The following is a 17,100-nucleotide window of genomic DNA, read 5'->3' as shown; positions in this document are numbered from 1 at the left end:
GGTGCTGGGAATTCCTGGACCTATATCATGCTTTATTAGCCCCCGAACTGAAGTATCGCAATGCCCGACCTAGACCAAAAGATGCCGGCGGGGCGTGGGCGGTCGGGTTGGGCAGGCAAACTTTTAGAAACCTCAACTAGCCACGAGCATTCGGGACCAAAGCTGAGAAAATTAATTCCGGACACGCGACTGGACGAGGCGTGTATGCCGGTCCGGAGGTCGGTGGACCAGGGGACGTCAACAGAATTCCGAAAGGGGTATGCGTTCGAGTTGGACTGGTCGTGACCAAGACTTGAGTGCTGAGATGTTGAGCTGAAGTTCTGAGTCCGACAGACGTGTTTTGTGTCTCCAAGGGATCACGTGATAAAGATGACTAAGCTTCCCAAGTCGCAGGCTTCGGGACTAGAGCACCAACTCGCCTGACCTGCAACGCCTCTTCGACATAAATAATCACCCCAGATTCGCTGAGGTCAATTCTGCTATATGGTTTAGCTCGGGCAGATCTATGCTTCGGATAGGCTGTAATCAAGTGATGCTCATTTCACAGGAGGTTGTTGACGAGCAACTCGTTTCTTCATCGGTAAATGGCCCCTTCAAAGACATTGCCATACCAGTCGGTGTTCCATCTCCGTCGAATGGCGGTCAAATCCTGTTGAATCACTTGGATCTCACCGCTCCAATGTCCGAGGAGAAGAAGTTCAGAATATGGACGCCCACGTGCATGTGCATGAGCGAAAGCAGCCTTGCTTTCTCTACGAAACCTGGCCAGCTCACTGACGACGTCGAACTCTGGTATCGTCGTCGCAATTGGCGCATCTTCTGCTTCTGAGCTCCCCAATGCTATTTTTTCCGTCGCGAATGCAGAAGGAAGCGAATGCCTTTGCTCTCGAACAGGCACACCACATTCTTCATCATCAAAGAAAGAGAAGTCTCCCTCAGCAGCTTCCCAGAACGCTTCACTGTCCGGGTCCTCAGTGGATGACTTAGTGTCATGATGTAGACCGTAGTTTTGGGATCTCCACGCATTATTGGAAGATCCAATTCCAAGCACGAGTTTTCGTAATGCAAAGATGTCGTGGGCCCTGTTTTGTTTGAACTGCTCCCTCTCTCGAGCTGTCAGGAAGGAAAAATTCACTTGCTCAACAGTTGCTTGCAACATCGCAAGTCCTTCTTCCTCCGCGCACTGTCGGATGAATTCTAGTAAGGCTCCAATAACTTTCTGATCTCTTGTCTTGCTCGGTACGCTGGTCAACACCAGTGTTCGCAGTTTCGGGAGCATTGCGGGGCGAAGACCACCTGGCTGAGAATTTTGCCGTCGTCTTAGAATCCTGGTTGTGCTGTCATGGAGGGACTTGAGATCATTATCGGCCTTGTTACTGCCGAGCTCAGAAACAGGTGCGCAGCGTTGAGGCTCCATATCTCGAAAATTATGGTCGGGATCGCAAGTTTCCGGCGCGAAGATACTCGAGCGCCTTACTCTGGATTCAGGAGTCTCTTCTGGTTCCGGAATTAGGGTAGAGCGCTCTATTGTAGCTGGCTGAGATGGAGAAGTGACACAATCAGACGGCAACTCAGCAATTTCTTCGCCGGTCGACAACTCGTAGAACACATTAGTCGCATCAAGTTCCGGGACAGTCACGGAGGCGTCAAGCTCCACCGCAGGCGGCGTCACAGCATATGGTTCACGGTCTGCGCCTTCGTCAATGCTGGTTGGCTCCGTGGCAATCTGATAGTCCACGCGCAAGTATGTTAATTTGTCGTGACAGAATCTATAGAGTGTCGGCGCAAGGTTTTCAATCCGTAGCTCGGATCCGTGCAGCCGAGGATCGTTCGGAGGAAACAGGTGATGAGGAGAAGTTGGCCCACTGCGCTTTGCCATTGATGCACAATCCAACACCTTGAGGCGTTTTGTCTTTAAAAGCTGCCGAAGGCCACTCGGCGTAAAGCTATTGTTGGAAATATACAAATGTGTGATTCCATTGGGTGGCACATCCTCAAAGCTTAATCGACCGATGAACTCGCGGGTGAGCCATCCAGCCACGTGCCCCTCCAACTCTTCGCTATTGTATGCAGCTGGCAGTGGGCCAGCAGCATATGGGTACATTCCCGCTGGCCAGTCCTCGTCTATTAACGAAACGGCTCGATGGCGACTTCTGGTTGTAGCATAATCGTAAGATCGCGGAGAACAAAAGCAATGGCTCAACAAGGAGATAGCACTTCGGTCCGTTAGGTAATTTCCAGTGAGGTCCAGACTGCGGATACTTGTTTTTAGTGCAGAAGCTAGTACTTCAACGTGTTCGTCCCGGAGACCACATCGCTGGAGCTTCAATATTCGGAGGAAGGGGAGGGAGCTAAGGCTATCGAGCACAAGGGAATTATTTGCTGCTGATGTTCTTGAAAGATCCAAATAAAGCAGGTTAGGAAAATGAGGAAGTGCTAAAGATAGGTTATGTGACGTAGCATTCTTGCAACCCGAGGCATCAAGCAGTCTGAGTGGGTAATTGGGCGATTCGTCGTCGTTAGTAGGACGCCTGCCACTGCTGAAATCCCCAATCAACTGAATAGCTGCATGGTCGAAAAAAGGTAGCCCAGAGACGAGTAGCGACTGGAGATTGGGAAGCATTTCCAGCAAATCTCGTAGCCACTCTGCTTTTGGGCCGCCGTAAAGTTCACCTCTCGCAGGGGGCAGTTGCAGAGTATGCGTGAGCGATCTGACATTCAAGCGGGCAGAAAATAGCGTGCGCCTGAATCTGGTAAGAGCCGCTACCCATTTCATTGCTTTAGCAAAGATCTTTGAAGCATTACCGTGCGGCAGACATAATCTCAAAAATTGGTGGCGACCTGAAAACAGGATGACAATAGGAACAACAAAGAGAGAGAGCGTGTGTGAGAGATTTCCAATGAGACTGAGAAAGAAATCGTGGAGCAGTCACAACGAAGCAGAAGAAAAGGAAATTTACATACATACCATAAACAGCATCATCATCTACCCCAAAATGACTCGCAGGATTACCCCAAAGGTATCTCACAAAAGTGTGATACCAATGGGATGAGACGAGGCATGCCGCGCAGAGATCATTCTTCGAAAGTCTGGCATAGGGCGCCACGATAGCCCAGACGTCTCGGGATGTAGCAGCCTCATAGGACGGAGGGACGTCCTCTTCCATGATGTTTGACCTTCAGACTTACTAGAATTTTGTAAATGTATCAATTTCCGACAGGCTGTGCTGTTCTCCAAGACAGAACAACCGCGAATGCCGTAAGAAAATTACCGCCAACTTTCAATTGTAGACGAGCAGCGTGGCAAACATCCTACTCAATGAAAGCATCAAAGTAAAGCAACCACAAGTATGCCAAATTTTGAACCTTCAACTATTCAAAATTCACCGCATGTACTAAAGCGATCAGTTGCGAACCTTTGAAGAGGAAACAAAACTGTTGCTCAGGGCTTAAGTGCGAAGAACAGATATGGACCGAGCGAACCCATCGCAATGCGATCCACAACAGTTGACGAAATGGTTTGTGTCGCTGTGAGAGCGCCTCGGTGACAAGTGTTAAGTTAGGGAAGGTGCACAGCCTCATGACCTCCTGCAAAAAGAACTGTTGGTTAAGATCCATGACTCTATACAGTAGCTCGGCAAGTGGTGATTATCTGTGATAGCTCCTGTTCCAGTTAGACTTTGCTTTAGTTACGTAGAAGCGGGTTAAGGCCATCGAACGGACCCCATCAACCGAGAACCCACCCTATGCTCTCCGCCGTGCAGAAAATGCAAGCGAGAAGCGAGCAAGTCCCAGTGCCACTGCCCTTCTCCACACCTGCCGCCGGACCGACCCGGCCCCGCTGTCTGAGGAGCTCCCTATTCTCGTCTACCTTAGGTAGATACCTACTAACTATAGGTAGCTTCAGACTCCATATAGTCTTGCACGAATAAATACTGGATTTGTTTGGAAAATCACATCATTTAAGATTTTCAGAACGAGGTAGACACAATGATGCTATTTCAAGTGAATTACAAAAGTTTTATAAGAGTAAAATTCCCAATGCAAATGGCAATAATCAAGACGATGACGATGCATGCACGCATATAACGAGGGGTCAAAGGATCAGGAGGAAAAGATTTAAAATATCTCCACTTCGATCGCAAACGCCTGAGCCATCCTGGAAACGAGGCATGGGGAAATCCCAGGCTAGCAGGTTCAATATTATTCTGGGAAGAGAGGCATGAGGCAGCGCCGATTTAGCGGTTGATCGATTATATCGAAGAAAGGCGCAGTTGACCTCGACCTTACGATGGGGAGCTCAGGCGGGCCATAGTTGTGCAAGTAACACAGCATTCCCAACCAGGGAAAGGTTTCCGATACCACATCCGTGCAGTGAACGGATGATGTTGCCATGCTATGACCTGCGACGTCACTGCCTTCACTATATAATGAAAGAATGAATGCTCCCTGCTGGGATCCACGTCGAGATTACGCATTAAAATCACATGACATAGAGCAGGTTCGTATCTGGTAAATGGTTAACCGTGGGGAGTTTTAGGAATTTGACAAGGCGGAGAATGTATTTACCCAAGGGGTGACTGCAGCTAAGTTGTGGCTTTTGCGTGTATTTTGCTGCTAACTCATCGCGAATGCTATTGAGTAATTGCACGTAGCTTTGCTGTGGATTTTTCCTGAGCGCGGTGATGAATGCCCACGACATGGCACCCGTCGCCTCGCCCCCAATCTGAGCATCTTGTCTATGAAGCAGTCATCGTTAGAGGACGGCAAAAAAAAAAAGGTTAATTGAGAGGGTTTTAGGCGAACGTACGAAGTCTGGGTGTCCTTGCTGCCGGACCACATGATGACATCGGCCGGAGAGGTCTTGGTCTGCCGCGCACGCTGTGTGGCTTCGTCGCCTGTAGTGGCCTTCTTGAGAAAGTTCATTGCTGTGGTTGCGATGCCACCAAGGTCGCCGCGTGCATATTGGCCCACAATGTTGAGTAGACCCTGACCAGCCTCCTTGGCGAGGTTGGGCTCCTTGAGTACACCCTGGGTAGAGTAAATGTAAGGAAGGTCGAGAGCGGAGCCCGAGTGACATGAGTCAAAGATGGCTGTCAAGCGGACACCTGGTGAGAGCGGTCGAACCCTTTTGAAAGATGATAAGTAAGGGATGATTTGGGTGCGATGGCAATTGTGGAGTCATACATGATTCTGTGCATTTCATCGTCGACAATGTGGCCCGCATTACGGAAGTCAACCGGATAAATGACTTCATCATAACCGTCATCCTCGTCACCGTCTAGATCTTTGGTTTGTCCGCCGTGTCCTGCATCGTCATTAGTTGCTGCAGCTATATGCAGAAGTGGACCGTGGACGAACCGGAGTAATGGAAGAACAAGGAGTCGTTTGGTTGCGCATCTTTGACCAGCCAGTGCATTGCTCGAAGAATATTGTTCTTTGTGGGCTGGCTCATGGGGTTCTGTTGATCATCGGTCAAGATAACCATGTCTTCTCGAGCGTATCCAAAATGCTCATTGAGATAGGTTGACATATTTTTCACGTCGTTGATGCAACCTCGAAGTTGGCCGCGCTGGCCAAAGTAATTGATACCGATCAGTAAGGCCTTACGACGACCCTTACAGTTTGAGTATTGGAAAGTATATCCCTGAGGCGCACCCTGACCAAACCCCTGCTGACCCTGGGGCGGTGGAGCTGGAGCATGATGGTTTCCATGATTGAACGAATTCGAGTTTACAGTCGGCATTCCTAGTGACAAAGCTCAGCAAATGCACTGTTGCGATAATTCCGGCAAGTTTTCTCTACCAGGTCGATTGCCATAGGGCTGTGGCGGACCCAAGTTGTATCCGTATCCGGGTTGTGGTGGGGGCTAATTTCAAGATTCAGAACACATGCCAGAGATTATTACTAAAGTAGCGCTTATTACCTGCGAGTATGAAGGATATTGCTGCGGTGGCGGCGCTCCGTAGCCACCATAAGGCGGTTGGGGAGAAGGGGACGTCTGGGGCGGCGGGTAGCCATAATTTTGCGGACTTGACTAGACTTCAGCACTCTTGTCCTCAAACGGATATAACGATAAAGGGATCTCACGGATATGGGGAGGGATATCCCTGAGGAGGGTAATTGGGCGGCGGTTGTCCATATCCACCAGCTTGCTGATGACCACCAACGTATGCTTGGCCAGGATAGTATGACATGCTTGTGTACTGGGAGGCGGAACAGATCGTTCGACGTCAGAGATTGCAAGCGTTATTCGAGTTATGCGACCGAGTCCGTATTAAAATAGGATCTGTGCGCTCTCTTTGTGATGAAGAAATGGCCGCAGAGGGCAAGGCAACAAGTGACTGGGCGAAGAATACAGAGCAGTTAAGAGGTGGAACCAAAAAATGAGTTAAAGTGGAGGAATTGACTGTCTCTTTCCAGACGCCAAGGAAATTGGGTTCCGTCAGATTGCGCCTAGAAGCGAGGCCGAGTTGGGCTGGAGATCACGAGAAGAGAAGACAACAAAAGGGAAAAGAATCTTGTTGAATTGGCGAGAAGGATCAGATGTCAGCCAAGAGAATACCGAGGCGATGACGCGTAGACACTGGTCGCCAAAGTTCTGACTTGGTAGAGATGTTAAATAAGTGATAGCGTCCCTTGACGGGGGAAAGGGATGAACGGGAGAGAAGCTGAACCTGCACGGACAAGGAGAAGACTCCGAGAAAGCTGAGCAGGCCGACAAATCCGGAGAAAGTAACCAGGCACCGTCGAGTTTGATCACACGGGTTTGCTAACCGGTTTATTAAGCAGCCGAGAACTCTTGCTGAAGCGCTTCACCACCAAATCCCACGTGGTTAAGAGTTAAGGGAAACGAGAAAGTTCTAATGTCCGTGTGTCTTTTTGGCCGGTCCGGCGATCTGGTAGAGAGCGGGTCAAGGGTCCCTTTTTTGAGGGGAAGAGTTTCTTTAAGTTTAGAGAGGCTGATCTGTTGCCCCGGTTAAAAGGTAACTCAAAATCTCACCACCCTCAAAAATGCCACTAACGCAACGAGCTGCACTCAGTTTGAGTGATGTGATTGCGCTTCGGCTATGTGCACTCTCCTAGCTGCAAAGCTGGAAGCTTTCGCTGCTCGATATTCGTGTACCTCCGTAACCACCGCCCGGCTCTGACAAAATCCAGGTGAATAGAGTGCACCGGAGCATAAATCTTTACAGAGGAGAAGTTTCATGCTTTAAATCAACAGGTGGCCATCTTCTGTAATAAACTCGCAAAGCCACCCCACGAGGTTTGAGAATCTAATCTTTTTGATTTTACTATGTTTATCGCCTACCCTTACTGCGTATCGAACATTGGGCGTGGACCTACCTAGTAGGTAATGCTAGTGCAACTACTAACGATGCAGCGATCGGTCGGCCTGTAGATGCATCATCTAAGAATGCTGTAGCACTTTACCTTGAGACATGAACGAAAAATCATGCGATTTCAATTGGCTGTTGAGGCTGCATGAAGAGACAATTCGCTTTAAGGTCGATTTAGGACGCCATCGGCTCCCCCAGACGGGAAATGGTTGCGGAGACCCAATGTCATGGATGAGTTTTTTTGCCACAGTCGCAAATACAATCGATAGAGGCAGTACTTAACCTATTCAGCAATGATCTTTGGCGTGTAGACTGAACATTCGACAAGGGTGTCAATATTTATGCAAAGTGTGGCGAGGCCCTCCAATTCTAGCGGTCTTCCGTGGCTGAGGTGGCGCACCTGACGCGGGCGTACAGCTCCTGAGGCTCCCACAATCCTCTCGCTGTCATGGCCCAATTGGTAGGAATGCACCGCCCCCACGAGCCTCTTTGGGTTGCAGTGTCCGCTTGCCTAGTCCAATCTTAGTGGTCCGGTGCCTGCGACTTCTGCACGAAGGGTGGCAATGCGTTGTTGTCTTTCGCTCAGACCATGCAGGAGCCGTGAAGCATACTTTCCTTTTCAAGGGACAAGAATCAGGGAGCTTCTATGATTGCGCCTGACAAGGCTGTTCAGCAGGCGGGAAACGGAGTTTAGAATGTACCATTTGGAACTACTTTCGTCCCACGCGCGCATTTCCGGATCTGGCCTGACAAGAACATATCTCCAATCGAGTCACTGCACATAGCTCATCCAAAGCAAAGAGATCGCACAAATTGCAGAAGCAGAGGAGACTTTTCATTCCTGAGCTTTTGTGTACAGGTATAATCGCCTAAAGAAATCGAAAACCTGTCCCGGGGGTCGTAAAAGCGTTCACCGAGCGCGGAAGCGACTCGCACTGATTACGCGCCCACGCCAGAAGACCAGCCCTGCAAAAAAAAGCCCATCCTCGGCTTATTCATCCATTTAAAACAGTCGTTACTCCATTTAAGCAGTCTTGGCAGCCTGCTGGGGGGTAATCTTCTTGCCGTCCTTGTTGTACCGAACCCGCGGCGGCGGGGCACGGTTGCGACGGCCCTCCCGCGAACGGACACTATCCAGGTGTGAGCCTATCTGTTTCTCATATATTCCTAGGTCTGCATGGGGATATATCCCCAATATGTAACGTACCGGACAATCTTGCCGTGGATGGCGCAAGAGACGCAGTATTGGAGCTTCAAGTACATCTTGGGGACAGTGTACTCGGGGAAGACGGAGGCGTCAGAGATATCACCTGAAAAAGGAAACGGTCAGTGGATCGTAATCTTTAACTCGAATTCATCGACGGTTTTGATTCGTTTCATCGGAAGCTTCGTAGGCGTGTGGGTTCACATACGGATGGCGGCCGACTCGACCATGTTGCGGATCGTGAATCTCTTTATCGCCTTGTCCTTAGGGGTGCATCGTGAGCAGTTGGAGCACCGGATGGGCTTGACGTGACCACGGCCCTTCTTGTTGCGGCCGCTGCAAGAATGATTAGCACTCTGGCGTAGTTTCGACTGGGTTGCTGGTATTAAACGGGTTATGCATACTTGGACGCTCGCTTCTTGACCATGATTGCTGTTCGCTGCAAAGAAATTGTCAGAATCGGTCGTCGTAGTAGATTTTAAGAAGAATGGTCCGGGTTGATTGCATACCTTCTACCTGTTGACTGTTAGTAGAACTGGCTGAGCGCGGCAGCTGATACGATGTCGTCGCTGGGTGGTTTTTCGGTGCTGGCGGCTCCGCACAAATGCAGGCGAAGCGAGGATCAGGGCTATGACGGTTGACCCTTATCATATCATTGATCTGATGTAACCAGTATCATAGATCTCTCACGTGATGTTTATTGGCTCTTACCTCTTTGGGAAACGCTTGAACCGAATGACAGAACGACGAGCCTTCGTAAACAGCTGGACCCTCTTTATGCCCCCTGGACCCTGCCGAGCGAAACAGCTGGACGCGCCCCCCTCTCACCCCCATTGGCTCTTTTGTTTGGGTTTCGTCCATTTAGTGAGATGCTCCCTCTTATCATCAAGCTTTTGACGCACCCTCGCTGGCCCCCAGAGGCGTCTCCGTGACCATAATTTTTATGGATGATTGGGTGGGTGGTGCAACTGCTGCCATATTCAAGAAGGATATATTAGTAGTGAAGATGGAAGTTTATTTATCTAATGCCTGGAAAGCATGTATAATTTGATGTAGACGGTCAGTTCTGTGGTAAAACGACCGCGAATCCTTGACGGCGCCGTCAAGTTCTAGTTAAAAGCAGCGTCATTGCGTTGGCCTCGGTTTAACCCATCCGTGTCTTAGGAACCCCATAGCAACCAACCAAGACAGGAAGCAGATTCTCATACCGCTCTGCCTTCAAATCGTTCAAGTTCGCGCCTAACTGCTGCCTTCTGGTCTCTTGCTCCAAAACTTTCCCTTTTTGACTCCCCGAACGCGTCGGCTCCCCTACGCATAACTTGTTTCTCGAACTTCACACCCAACGAGAGCCTCGTCAACAAGGCTCATTGTGTCGCTATGTCCTCCACTGGCACATTCAGAGGTACGCCGAATCGGCAAGGTAGAGGCGCAATTCCGACCTACACCAACAGCCCTTCAAATATCCCACGTCCTTCTCACGATTCCCATCAATCCTCGAGCGCACATAGTGACGCAGGACATTCGTCTTTGAGTGCTAGTCGTCAGAAACAATCCAAAAGAGATGAGGTCAGAAATTGACACAATCAGATGCAAATTTGTCAAGTTAAAGCTAAAATTTAGCAATAGGCTATTCGAAAGAAAATTGAAAATGATCTCAGCAAAAAAAGGCAGACTACAGCTCGCGCCCGCCAGACCAGAAAGGCACCCCCAGGAACTGTTTTGGCATTGAAGCCGAGCCCAGCGCTCCAAATTAAGCCTGACACAACGGTTGCAGAGGCCGCTCAGCTCATGGCTGCGAAGCGTGAAGACTGTGTGCTGGTGACGGACGATGATGATCGCATTGCCGGTATTTTCACAGCAAAGGATCTCGCTTTCCGCGTGGTTGGACAGGGCGTTAAGGCCAGGGAGATTACAATTGCGGATATCATGACCAAGAATCCGCTCTGCGCAAGAACAGATACCAGTGCCACAGATGCTCTGGATCTCATGGTTCGAAAAGGCTTCCGCCACCTTCCAGTCATGGATGAGAATCAAGACATCTCTGGAGTGCTAGATATCACAAAGTGTTTCTACGATGCCATGGAGAAGCTCGAGCGGGCTTACAGCTCGTCTCGTAAGTTATATGACGCATTGGAAGGCGTGCAGTCCGAGTTGGGTTCCAGCCAGCCTGCGCAGATTATCCAATACGTGGAGAACTTAAGGCATAAAATGTCTGGTCCGACTTTGGAAACAGTTCTCAATGGTATTCCGCCTACAGTGGTCTCGGTGCGCACTTCGGTCAAAGACGCTGCAGCCTTGATGCGAGAGCATCATACGACTGCACTCTTGGTGCAGGATCAAGGCTCGATTACCGGTATCTTTACCAGCAAGGATGTCGTTCTTCGCGTCATTGCTCCCGGCCTCGATCCCGCGAACTGCAGTGTGGTGAGGGTTATGACACCTCACCCGGACTTTGCCCAGATTGATATGACTATTCAAGCTGCGCTTCGGAAGATGCATGGTCAGTATAGCTAAATCTGAGTTTTTGAGAAACGCAAACTAAATATCAGCAGACGGACATTATCTGAACCTTCCGGTAATGAACGAGGCGGGAGAAATTGTGGGTATGGTGGATGTGCTGCGGCTCACCTATGCCACCTTGGAACAAGTAGGTGTTGTCAATTTTACAATGCAGAAATGCGCTTCTGATACATATATAGATCAATGAAATTTCCGCTGCAGATGGCGAAGGACCTGCGTGGAACAAATTCTGGTTCTCGCTTGACAATGAATCAGAATCCATGGTTTCTGGAGAGGGAGGAAGTCATGCACCCCACACCCCTGGCACCCGATCGCTCATGTCTCCTGACTCTTCGCGTCCCCCCATTGATCGGGGTGATAGCGTTCTGCCTACTGACTCTGCTTCACATACGGGCGCAGACGATCCATCTGCTGCAGGTCAGTCACTGGTAGCCATTGAGGAAACACCCTTTCCGTTCAAGTTCAAGGCTCCGAGCGGACGCGTCCATCGAATCCAGGTTGTCGCGGCGTCTGGTGTTGGAGAGCTCATTACGGGAGTCAGTGCTAAGTTAGGTGGCGAAGTCGCTGGCGTTGGCGGTGAGCCGACTTTCGAGGATGGAAAGCTTGGGAAATCGGGCTATGCTTTGAGCTATATGGACAACGAAGGCGATACCGTTTCCATTACCACGGATCATGACCTGCTCGACGCAATCATTCTGGCTCAGCGGGGTGGCCGAGACAAGGTCGACCTCTTTGTTCATGATCCTGAAAAGCCACCACTCCCCGCTACTGTGGATCCCCAACCCGTCATCGGCGAGGCCCCCTCGGTTCTTTCTGGTACTACAGCAAGCCGCAGCAGGCGAAGACAGGAGAGCGACGACGATGAGGCAACAGAGGATGAGAGCTCTAAGAAAGAACGGAAACCCATCGTTTCTTCTGGCAAGCAAGAGGAACAGATTATTGCAGGTGTACCAAATGAGTTGCTTTTGCCGGGTGCGCTTATGACGTTAGCTGTGGTCATTGTCGGTGTTTTCGCCCTGAGTCGGACAGGCCGTCGGTGATGTGAAAGTGTCTTGCGAATATGATATTTTCGAGAGCAAAGTATGTCGTTTCTCGAGTTGTATTGCTGGATCTGTCCCTATATTTATTGCTTTATCTGGCGTACAATTCTCTACTCAGGCCATTCCCGCTTATCTTCAGCAACGAGGCCCTTGACAAGGGCCTAGCATTCCAACTTAGAGATATTCGGGCCAATCATTTTTCGAGGACTTTAAATACTAGCGCAATTATTTGTAATTCTTATTTCTACCTTTGAGAGTTCAATGCCCTATATTATTGTACTTCCATTCAGGCAGTAATGTCAATAATTACCTGTAGGCGGAGAGTGGGTAAACACGAGAATGGATTCCGTTCATTGTCTCCGTCACGTGCAGACGAATTAACTCGCCCAAAAAAATTTGGAAGAATCGCGTCTCTCTAATAACAACCCCACCAAAGACCCCTCGTACAGTAGATATTGAGCCTTGACCAGGAACGAGCAGTTTCTTTTATTTTGCTTCGGCTCTCACAACAACAAATTCCAATTCTTTGTAGTACATTGTTTGCAAGGTCGAACAATCAATTTTCCCTTTGCGGCCAACCGAGCGGATTTTTCCTTTTGCCGACACCTTCCACGTCCGCAATTCTTCGGTCCCTTTGCTTTGCCGCCCGACAACTTTTTTTGTTCCCGGTTGGCGTTTGGCTCATGTTTGGGCGCTGAAGACGTGGCATTCCTGACCTTTTACAACGTTCACCACCACACAAGATGGCGGTCCTTCCAGCTGAGGTTCACAATGCTCTTTCGCAGCTGCTGCAAGGTCTCTCATCCGCCGACAACGCTGTACGATCGCAGGCCGAAGAGCAACTAAATAATGAATGGGTAATTGCTCGTCCAGACGTGCTCTTAGTCGGACTGGTCGAGCAAATTCAAGGAGCCGCAGAGCCGTCGGTGAGCTCTATCCCAGCCGGAAATAAACATTTATTGTCATTCTCCAGAGTATGATCGACTGACCCAGTTCGCCCTTTTTACGTGTGCATTGCAGACCCGTTCATTTGCTGCCGTTCTCTTCCGCCGGATATCGACCAAGACACGAAAAGATCCTAAATCAGACACCACTAAGGAGCTTTTTCTCACCTTGGATCAACCTCAGAAGACTGTTATCCGTACCAAACTGCTGGAGTGTTTGGCGAACGAGTCACTTCCGCATGTGAGGAACAAGGTTGGAGACGCCATTGCAGAAATCGCCAGACAATACGTCGACGATGGTACGAACAAGGACAAGCGCAAGAGAGGGTTGCTTCAAGAACAAAGTGGCTGACATTAATTCCCAGGAGAGTCATGGCCGGAACTACTTGGCGCTCTGTTCCAAGCCAGCCAGTCGACCGACGCTGGTCAGCGAGAGGGTTCATTCCGTATCTTCGCGACCACTCCGGATATCATTGAGAAGCAGCACGAAGAGATGGTCCTTGGCGCATTCTCGAAAGGCTTCAAGGATGATGACATCTCTGTAAGGACATAAATTTGCTTTGCGTGTCGATTTTCATGGCTAACATTTTCAAAGGTTCGCCTGGCTGCCGTAGAGGCCATTGCTTCCTTTTTCAGAGCCATTGATTCAAAATCGCGGAGGAAGTACTACTCTCTAATTCCGGACATTCTCAACATTCTCCCTCCTCTGAAAGATGCCCAAGACTCAGATGAGCTCTCTCGCGCTCTCATGGCCTTGATCGATCTTGCCGAAAGTGCGCCAAGAATGTTCAAGCACCTTTTCCACAACTTGGTGACTTTCAGCATTACGGTCATCCAGGATAAGGAGTTGGAGGATCAGACGAGACAAAATGCGTTGGAACTAATGGCTACTTTTGCCGACTATGATCGGGATATGTGCCGAAAGGATCCGTCTTACACGAATGAGATGGTTACTCAGTGCTTGAGCTTAATGACGGACATTGGCATGGACGACGACGATGCGGCTGAGTGGAACGCATCCGAAGATCTTGATATTGAAGACAGTGACCTTAATCACGTTGCTGGCGAGCAGACGATGGACAGACTGGCCAATAAACTCGGAGGCCAGACTATCCTGCCGCCGACCTTTAATTGGCTTCCCCGTATGATGACCTCTTCTGCGTGGAGAGACCGGCACGCTGCCCTCATGGCCATCTCAGCCATATCTGAGGGATGTCAGGAGTTGATGGTCGGTGAACTCGACAAGGTCTTGGATCTTGTCGTTCCCGCTCTGCGAGACCCGCACTCTCGCGTCCGATGGGCCGGATGCAATGCTATAGGCCAAATGAGCACAGATTTTGCCGGTACAATGCAGGAGAAATACCACCAGATTGTCATGGCAAACATTATCCCGGTTCTCGAATCGACCGAGCCGCGCGTTCAGGCACATGCTGCTGCGGCGCTTGTCAACTTCTGCGAGGAAGCCGAGAAGAGCATCCTGGAGCCTTATCTTGATGACCTCCTTAGCCATCTTCTTCAGCTTCTTCAGAGCCCAAAGCGTTTCGTCCAGGAACAAGCGCTGTCAACAATCGCCACTGTTGCAGACTCGGCCGAGACTGCCTTTTCAAAATACTATGATACCCTTATGCCTTTGCTTTTTAACGTTCTACGGGAGGAACAGTCTAAGGAATATAGATTGCTGCGCGCGAAAGCGATGGAGTGTGCGACGCTGATTGCTCTGGCTGTGGGCGAGCAGAAAATGGGGCAAGATGCAATTGCTCTTTTGCAGGTGTTGGCAGCAATTCAGCAAACTGTCATTGACGCCGATGATCCTCAGGCAACCTACCTGCCTCACTGTTGGGGGAGAATGTGCCGTGTCCTGCGCCAAGGATTCCTGCCGTACTTGTCATTTGTCATGCCTCCCCTGATGGAGCTTGCTAGTGCCAAGGCTGACATTCAGCTTCTCGACGATGAGGAGCAGGTGGCTCAGATGGAATCCGAGGAAGGTTGGGAGCTTGTTCCTTTGCGTGGCAAATTTATTGGTATCAAAACCGCCACTCTGGACGACAAGAACATGGCCATTGAGCTGATCACCATCTATGCTCAAACTCTCGAGGCCGCCTTTGAGCCGTATGTAATTGAGATCATGGAGAAGGTTGCTGTACCCGGACTCGCGTTCTTCTTCCACGAACCTGTCCGAGTTTCGTCTGCCAAGTGTATTCCGCAGCTCCTCAGCTCATACAAGAAGGCACACGGTGACCAATCACCACAGATTGCTCAGCTCTGGGCTGGCACAGTTGACAAGCTTCTCGAAGTGCTAATGGCTGAGCCTACAGTTGACACCTTGGCCGAAATGTATCAATGCTTTTATGAGTCGGTGGAGGTTATGGGTAAGAACTGCCTCTCGGCAGACCACATGAATAAGTTTATCGAGTCCGCCAAATCTGCTCTCGAGGAGTACCAAACTCGTGTTGCCGGTCGTCTAGAGGAGCAAGCGGAGCGCGAGCCAGGCGAAGAGGAGTCTGAGGAGACTCTCTTTGCTATTGAAGACGATCAGACCCTCCTCTCAGATATGAACAAGGCTTTCCACACCATCTTCAAGAACCAAGGCACTTCTTTCTTGCCTCACTGGGAACGTCTTCTGAATTTCTATACAACCTTCCTTACGAACCAGGATCCGACGCAGCGCCAGTGGGCTCTCTGCATCATGGACGATGTGCTCGAATTCTGCGGGCCGCAATCGTGGAATTATAGCCAGCACATCATCCAACCTATGATCGCGGGCATGCAGGATGACGTTGCCGCTAACCGACAAGCTGCTTCCTACGGTGTAGGTGTAGCCGCGCAGTTCGGTGGGGAGCCCTGGTCCGAGTTCGTGGCCGCCAGTCTCCCCACGCTTTTTGCAGTCACCCAGCACGGTCAAGCTCGGGAAGACGATCACGTTTTTGCTACTGAGAACGCTTGCGCCAGTATTGCCAAAATCCTTCACTTCAATTCTACCAAGGTTCCGAACGTGCAAGAGATTGTTAATGCTTGGATCGACACACTCCCCATTGTCAACGATGAAGAGGCTGCTCCTTATGCGTATTCTTTCCTCATACAGCTGATTGAGAAGTAAGTCCGAAAATTCTTTTGCTCTAATTTAGCGCCCGGACCAGGACAGGACCCCTCGACAACAGCTACGGACCTAATTTATTCGTGATGCTAACATACGACTCCAGACAAAACCCTGCAGTATACAATCCTACTCAGGCTGCCAAGTCTTTTGTATACATCGCTCAGGCCCTTGAAGCGGAAACCATTCAAGGCCAAACCGCCAACCGTGTTGTCGCTGCGGCTAAGCACCTCGTCGGGGCTGCGGGTCTCGATCCTGCCCAGCTCCTTGCTCAGCTCACCCCAGAGACTCAGCAGACTGTTCGAGCATACTTCAGCTAGGTGCATAGACGCATAGTCGTACAAGCATGTTGATGTTGAAAAAGACCACGAAATCCATGTTGAAGGAGTGCTTTGTTTTGTTGGGATTGGAAGTTTGGAATTGTAGTTTTTATTCTCTCTCTCTCTTTTTATCTACCCTACCTCTTTTTATTTATCAGTTTCTTTTTTTGCAGGGCACATGATGGCTTATGCCTATCTTCATTATCTCCTCCTTTTGCCAAGAGCACGGTTCCTTTGTGAGAGCGTCGCATCACATGGTCTCAAAACGATTCAAACTGCACGCTCTGGACTGGGCTCCTCCAAGATTCAAATTTCTGCTGGATAGGAATATCTGTCAATGGAAGGCTAATTTCCGATTCCTTTTTTTTTTCTTTTTCACCAACATAGCATTAAATTAGACAGGCCAACTGATTAACTGATTAGAGAATGATGCAAAAGTTGATTGATATTTGATTCACGTTTCCTGGCTCTGAACCTGCGGCAAATAGGGTAGCAGTCTCAGTGGCATCTCATCTGTGTCTGACAAATGCTTGGCGGGGCAATTTATATGGGATAGTTGCACACATACACCTGTCAATCGCCGAAAAAAAAATTTTTTTACGTGAAAAGTTACAAAATAATTATAGAATATCGCTCTG

The 17,100-nt window shown here is 49.7% G+C and overlaps 5 protein-coding genes across 5 annotated transcripts; 2 read left to right on the top strand and 3 right to left on the bottom strand.

Moving 5' to 3' along the window:
- Nucleotides 1-574: 574 nt before the first annotated feature.
- L228DRAFT_266898 (hypothetical protein) lies at nucleotides 575-3,167 on the bottom strand (the record flags this gene model as incomplete). Its single annotated transcript, XM_018334920.1, has 2 exons — nucleotides 575-2,763; nucleotides 2,969-3,167. 2 exons carry the CDS (start codon nucleotides 3,165-3,167, stop codon nucleotides 575-577), a joined length of 2,388 nt encoding a protein of 795 aa, XP_018190129.1.
- Nucleotides 3,168-4,354: 1,187 nt separating this feature from the next.
- On the bottom strand, nucleotides 4,355-5,965 carry L228DRAFT_99376 (caspase-like protein). The gene is made up of 6 exons (XM_018337046.1): nucleotides 5,927-5,965; nucleotides 5,362-5,869; nucleotides 5,188-5,308; nucleotides 4,811-5,128; nucleotides 4,570-4,739; nucleotides 4,355-4,509 (listed from the first exon to the last, which is right to left on the bottom strand). The coding sequence occupies exons 2-6, from the start codon at nucleotides 5,744-5,746 to the stop codon at nucleotides 4,484-4,486; spliced, it is 1,020 nt and encodes a 339-aa protein (XP_018190128.1). The 5' UTR covers nucleotides 5,747-5,869; nucleotides 5,927-5,965; the 3' UTR covers nucleotides 4,355-4,483.
- A 2,399-nt stretch (nucleotides 5,966-8,364) lies between these two features.
- L228DRAFT_266896 (40S ribosomal protein S26) lies at nucleotides 8,365-8,971 on the bottom strand (the record flags this gene model as incomplete). Its single annotated transcript, XM_018334919.1, has 4 exons — nucleotides 8,365-8,470; nucleotides 8,548-8,650; nucleotides 8,753-8,880; nucleotides 8,949-8,971. The coding sequence occupies 4 exons, from the start codon at nucleotides 8,969-8,971 to the stop codon at nucleotides 8,365-8,367; spliced, it is 360 nt and encodes a 119-aa protein (XP_018190127.1).
- Nucleotides 8,972-9,534: 563 nt separating this feature from the next.
- Nucleotides 9,535-12,327, top strand: L228DRAFT_245534 (CBS-domain-containing protein). The gene is made up of 4 exons (XM_018332186.1): nucleotides 9,535-10,110; nucleotides 10,171-11,044; nucleotides 11,097-11,191; nucleotides 11,244-12,327. Exons 1-4 carry the CDS (start codon nucleotides 9,922-9,924, stop codon nucleotides 12,102-12,104), a joined length of 2,019 nt encoding a protein of 672 aa, XP_018190126.1. The 5' UTR covers nucleotides 9,535-9,921; the 3' UTR covers nucleotides 12,105-12,327.
- A 520-nt stretch (nucleotides 12,328-12,847) lies between these two features.
- L228DRAFT_208714 (importin beta-3 subunit) lies at nucleotides 12,848-16,462 on the top strand (the record flags this gene model as incomplete). Its single annotated transcript, XM_018329770.1, has 5 exons — nucleotides 12,848-13,030; nucleotides 13,125-13,347; nucleotides 13,414-13,589; nucleotides 13,644-16,141; nucleotides 16,249-16,462. 5 exons carry the CDS (start codon nucleotides 12,848-12,850, stop codon nucleotides 16,460-16,462), a joined length of 3,294 nt encoding a protein of 1,097 aa, XP_018190125.1.
- Between the last annotated feature and the right edge of the window lie 638 nt (nucleotides 16,463-17,100).

Source organism: Xylona heveae (assembly GCF_001619985.1).
Source record: "Xylona heveae TC161 unplaced genomic scaffold L228scaffold_3, whole genome shotgun sequence".
NCBI classification, from domain to species: domain Eukaryota; kingdom Fungi; phylum Ascomycota; class Xylonomycetes; order Xylonales; family Xylonaceae; genus Xylona; species Xylona heveae.
The sequence above is the reverse complement of the archived record's forward strand: the minus strand, read 5'-3'. Positions and strand labels throughout refer to the sequence as shown.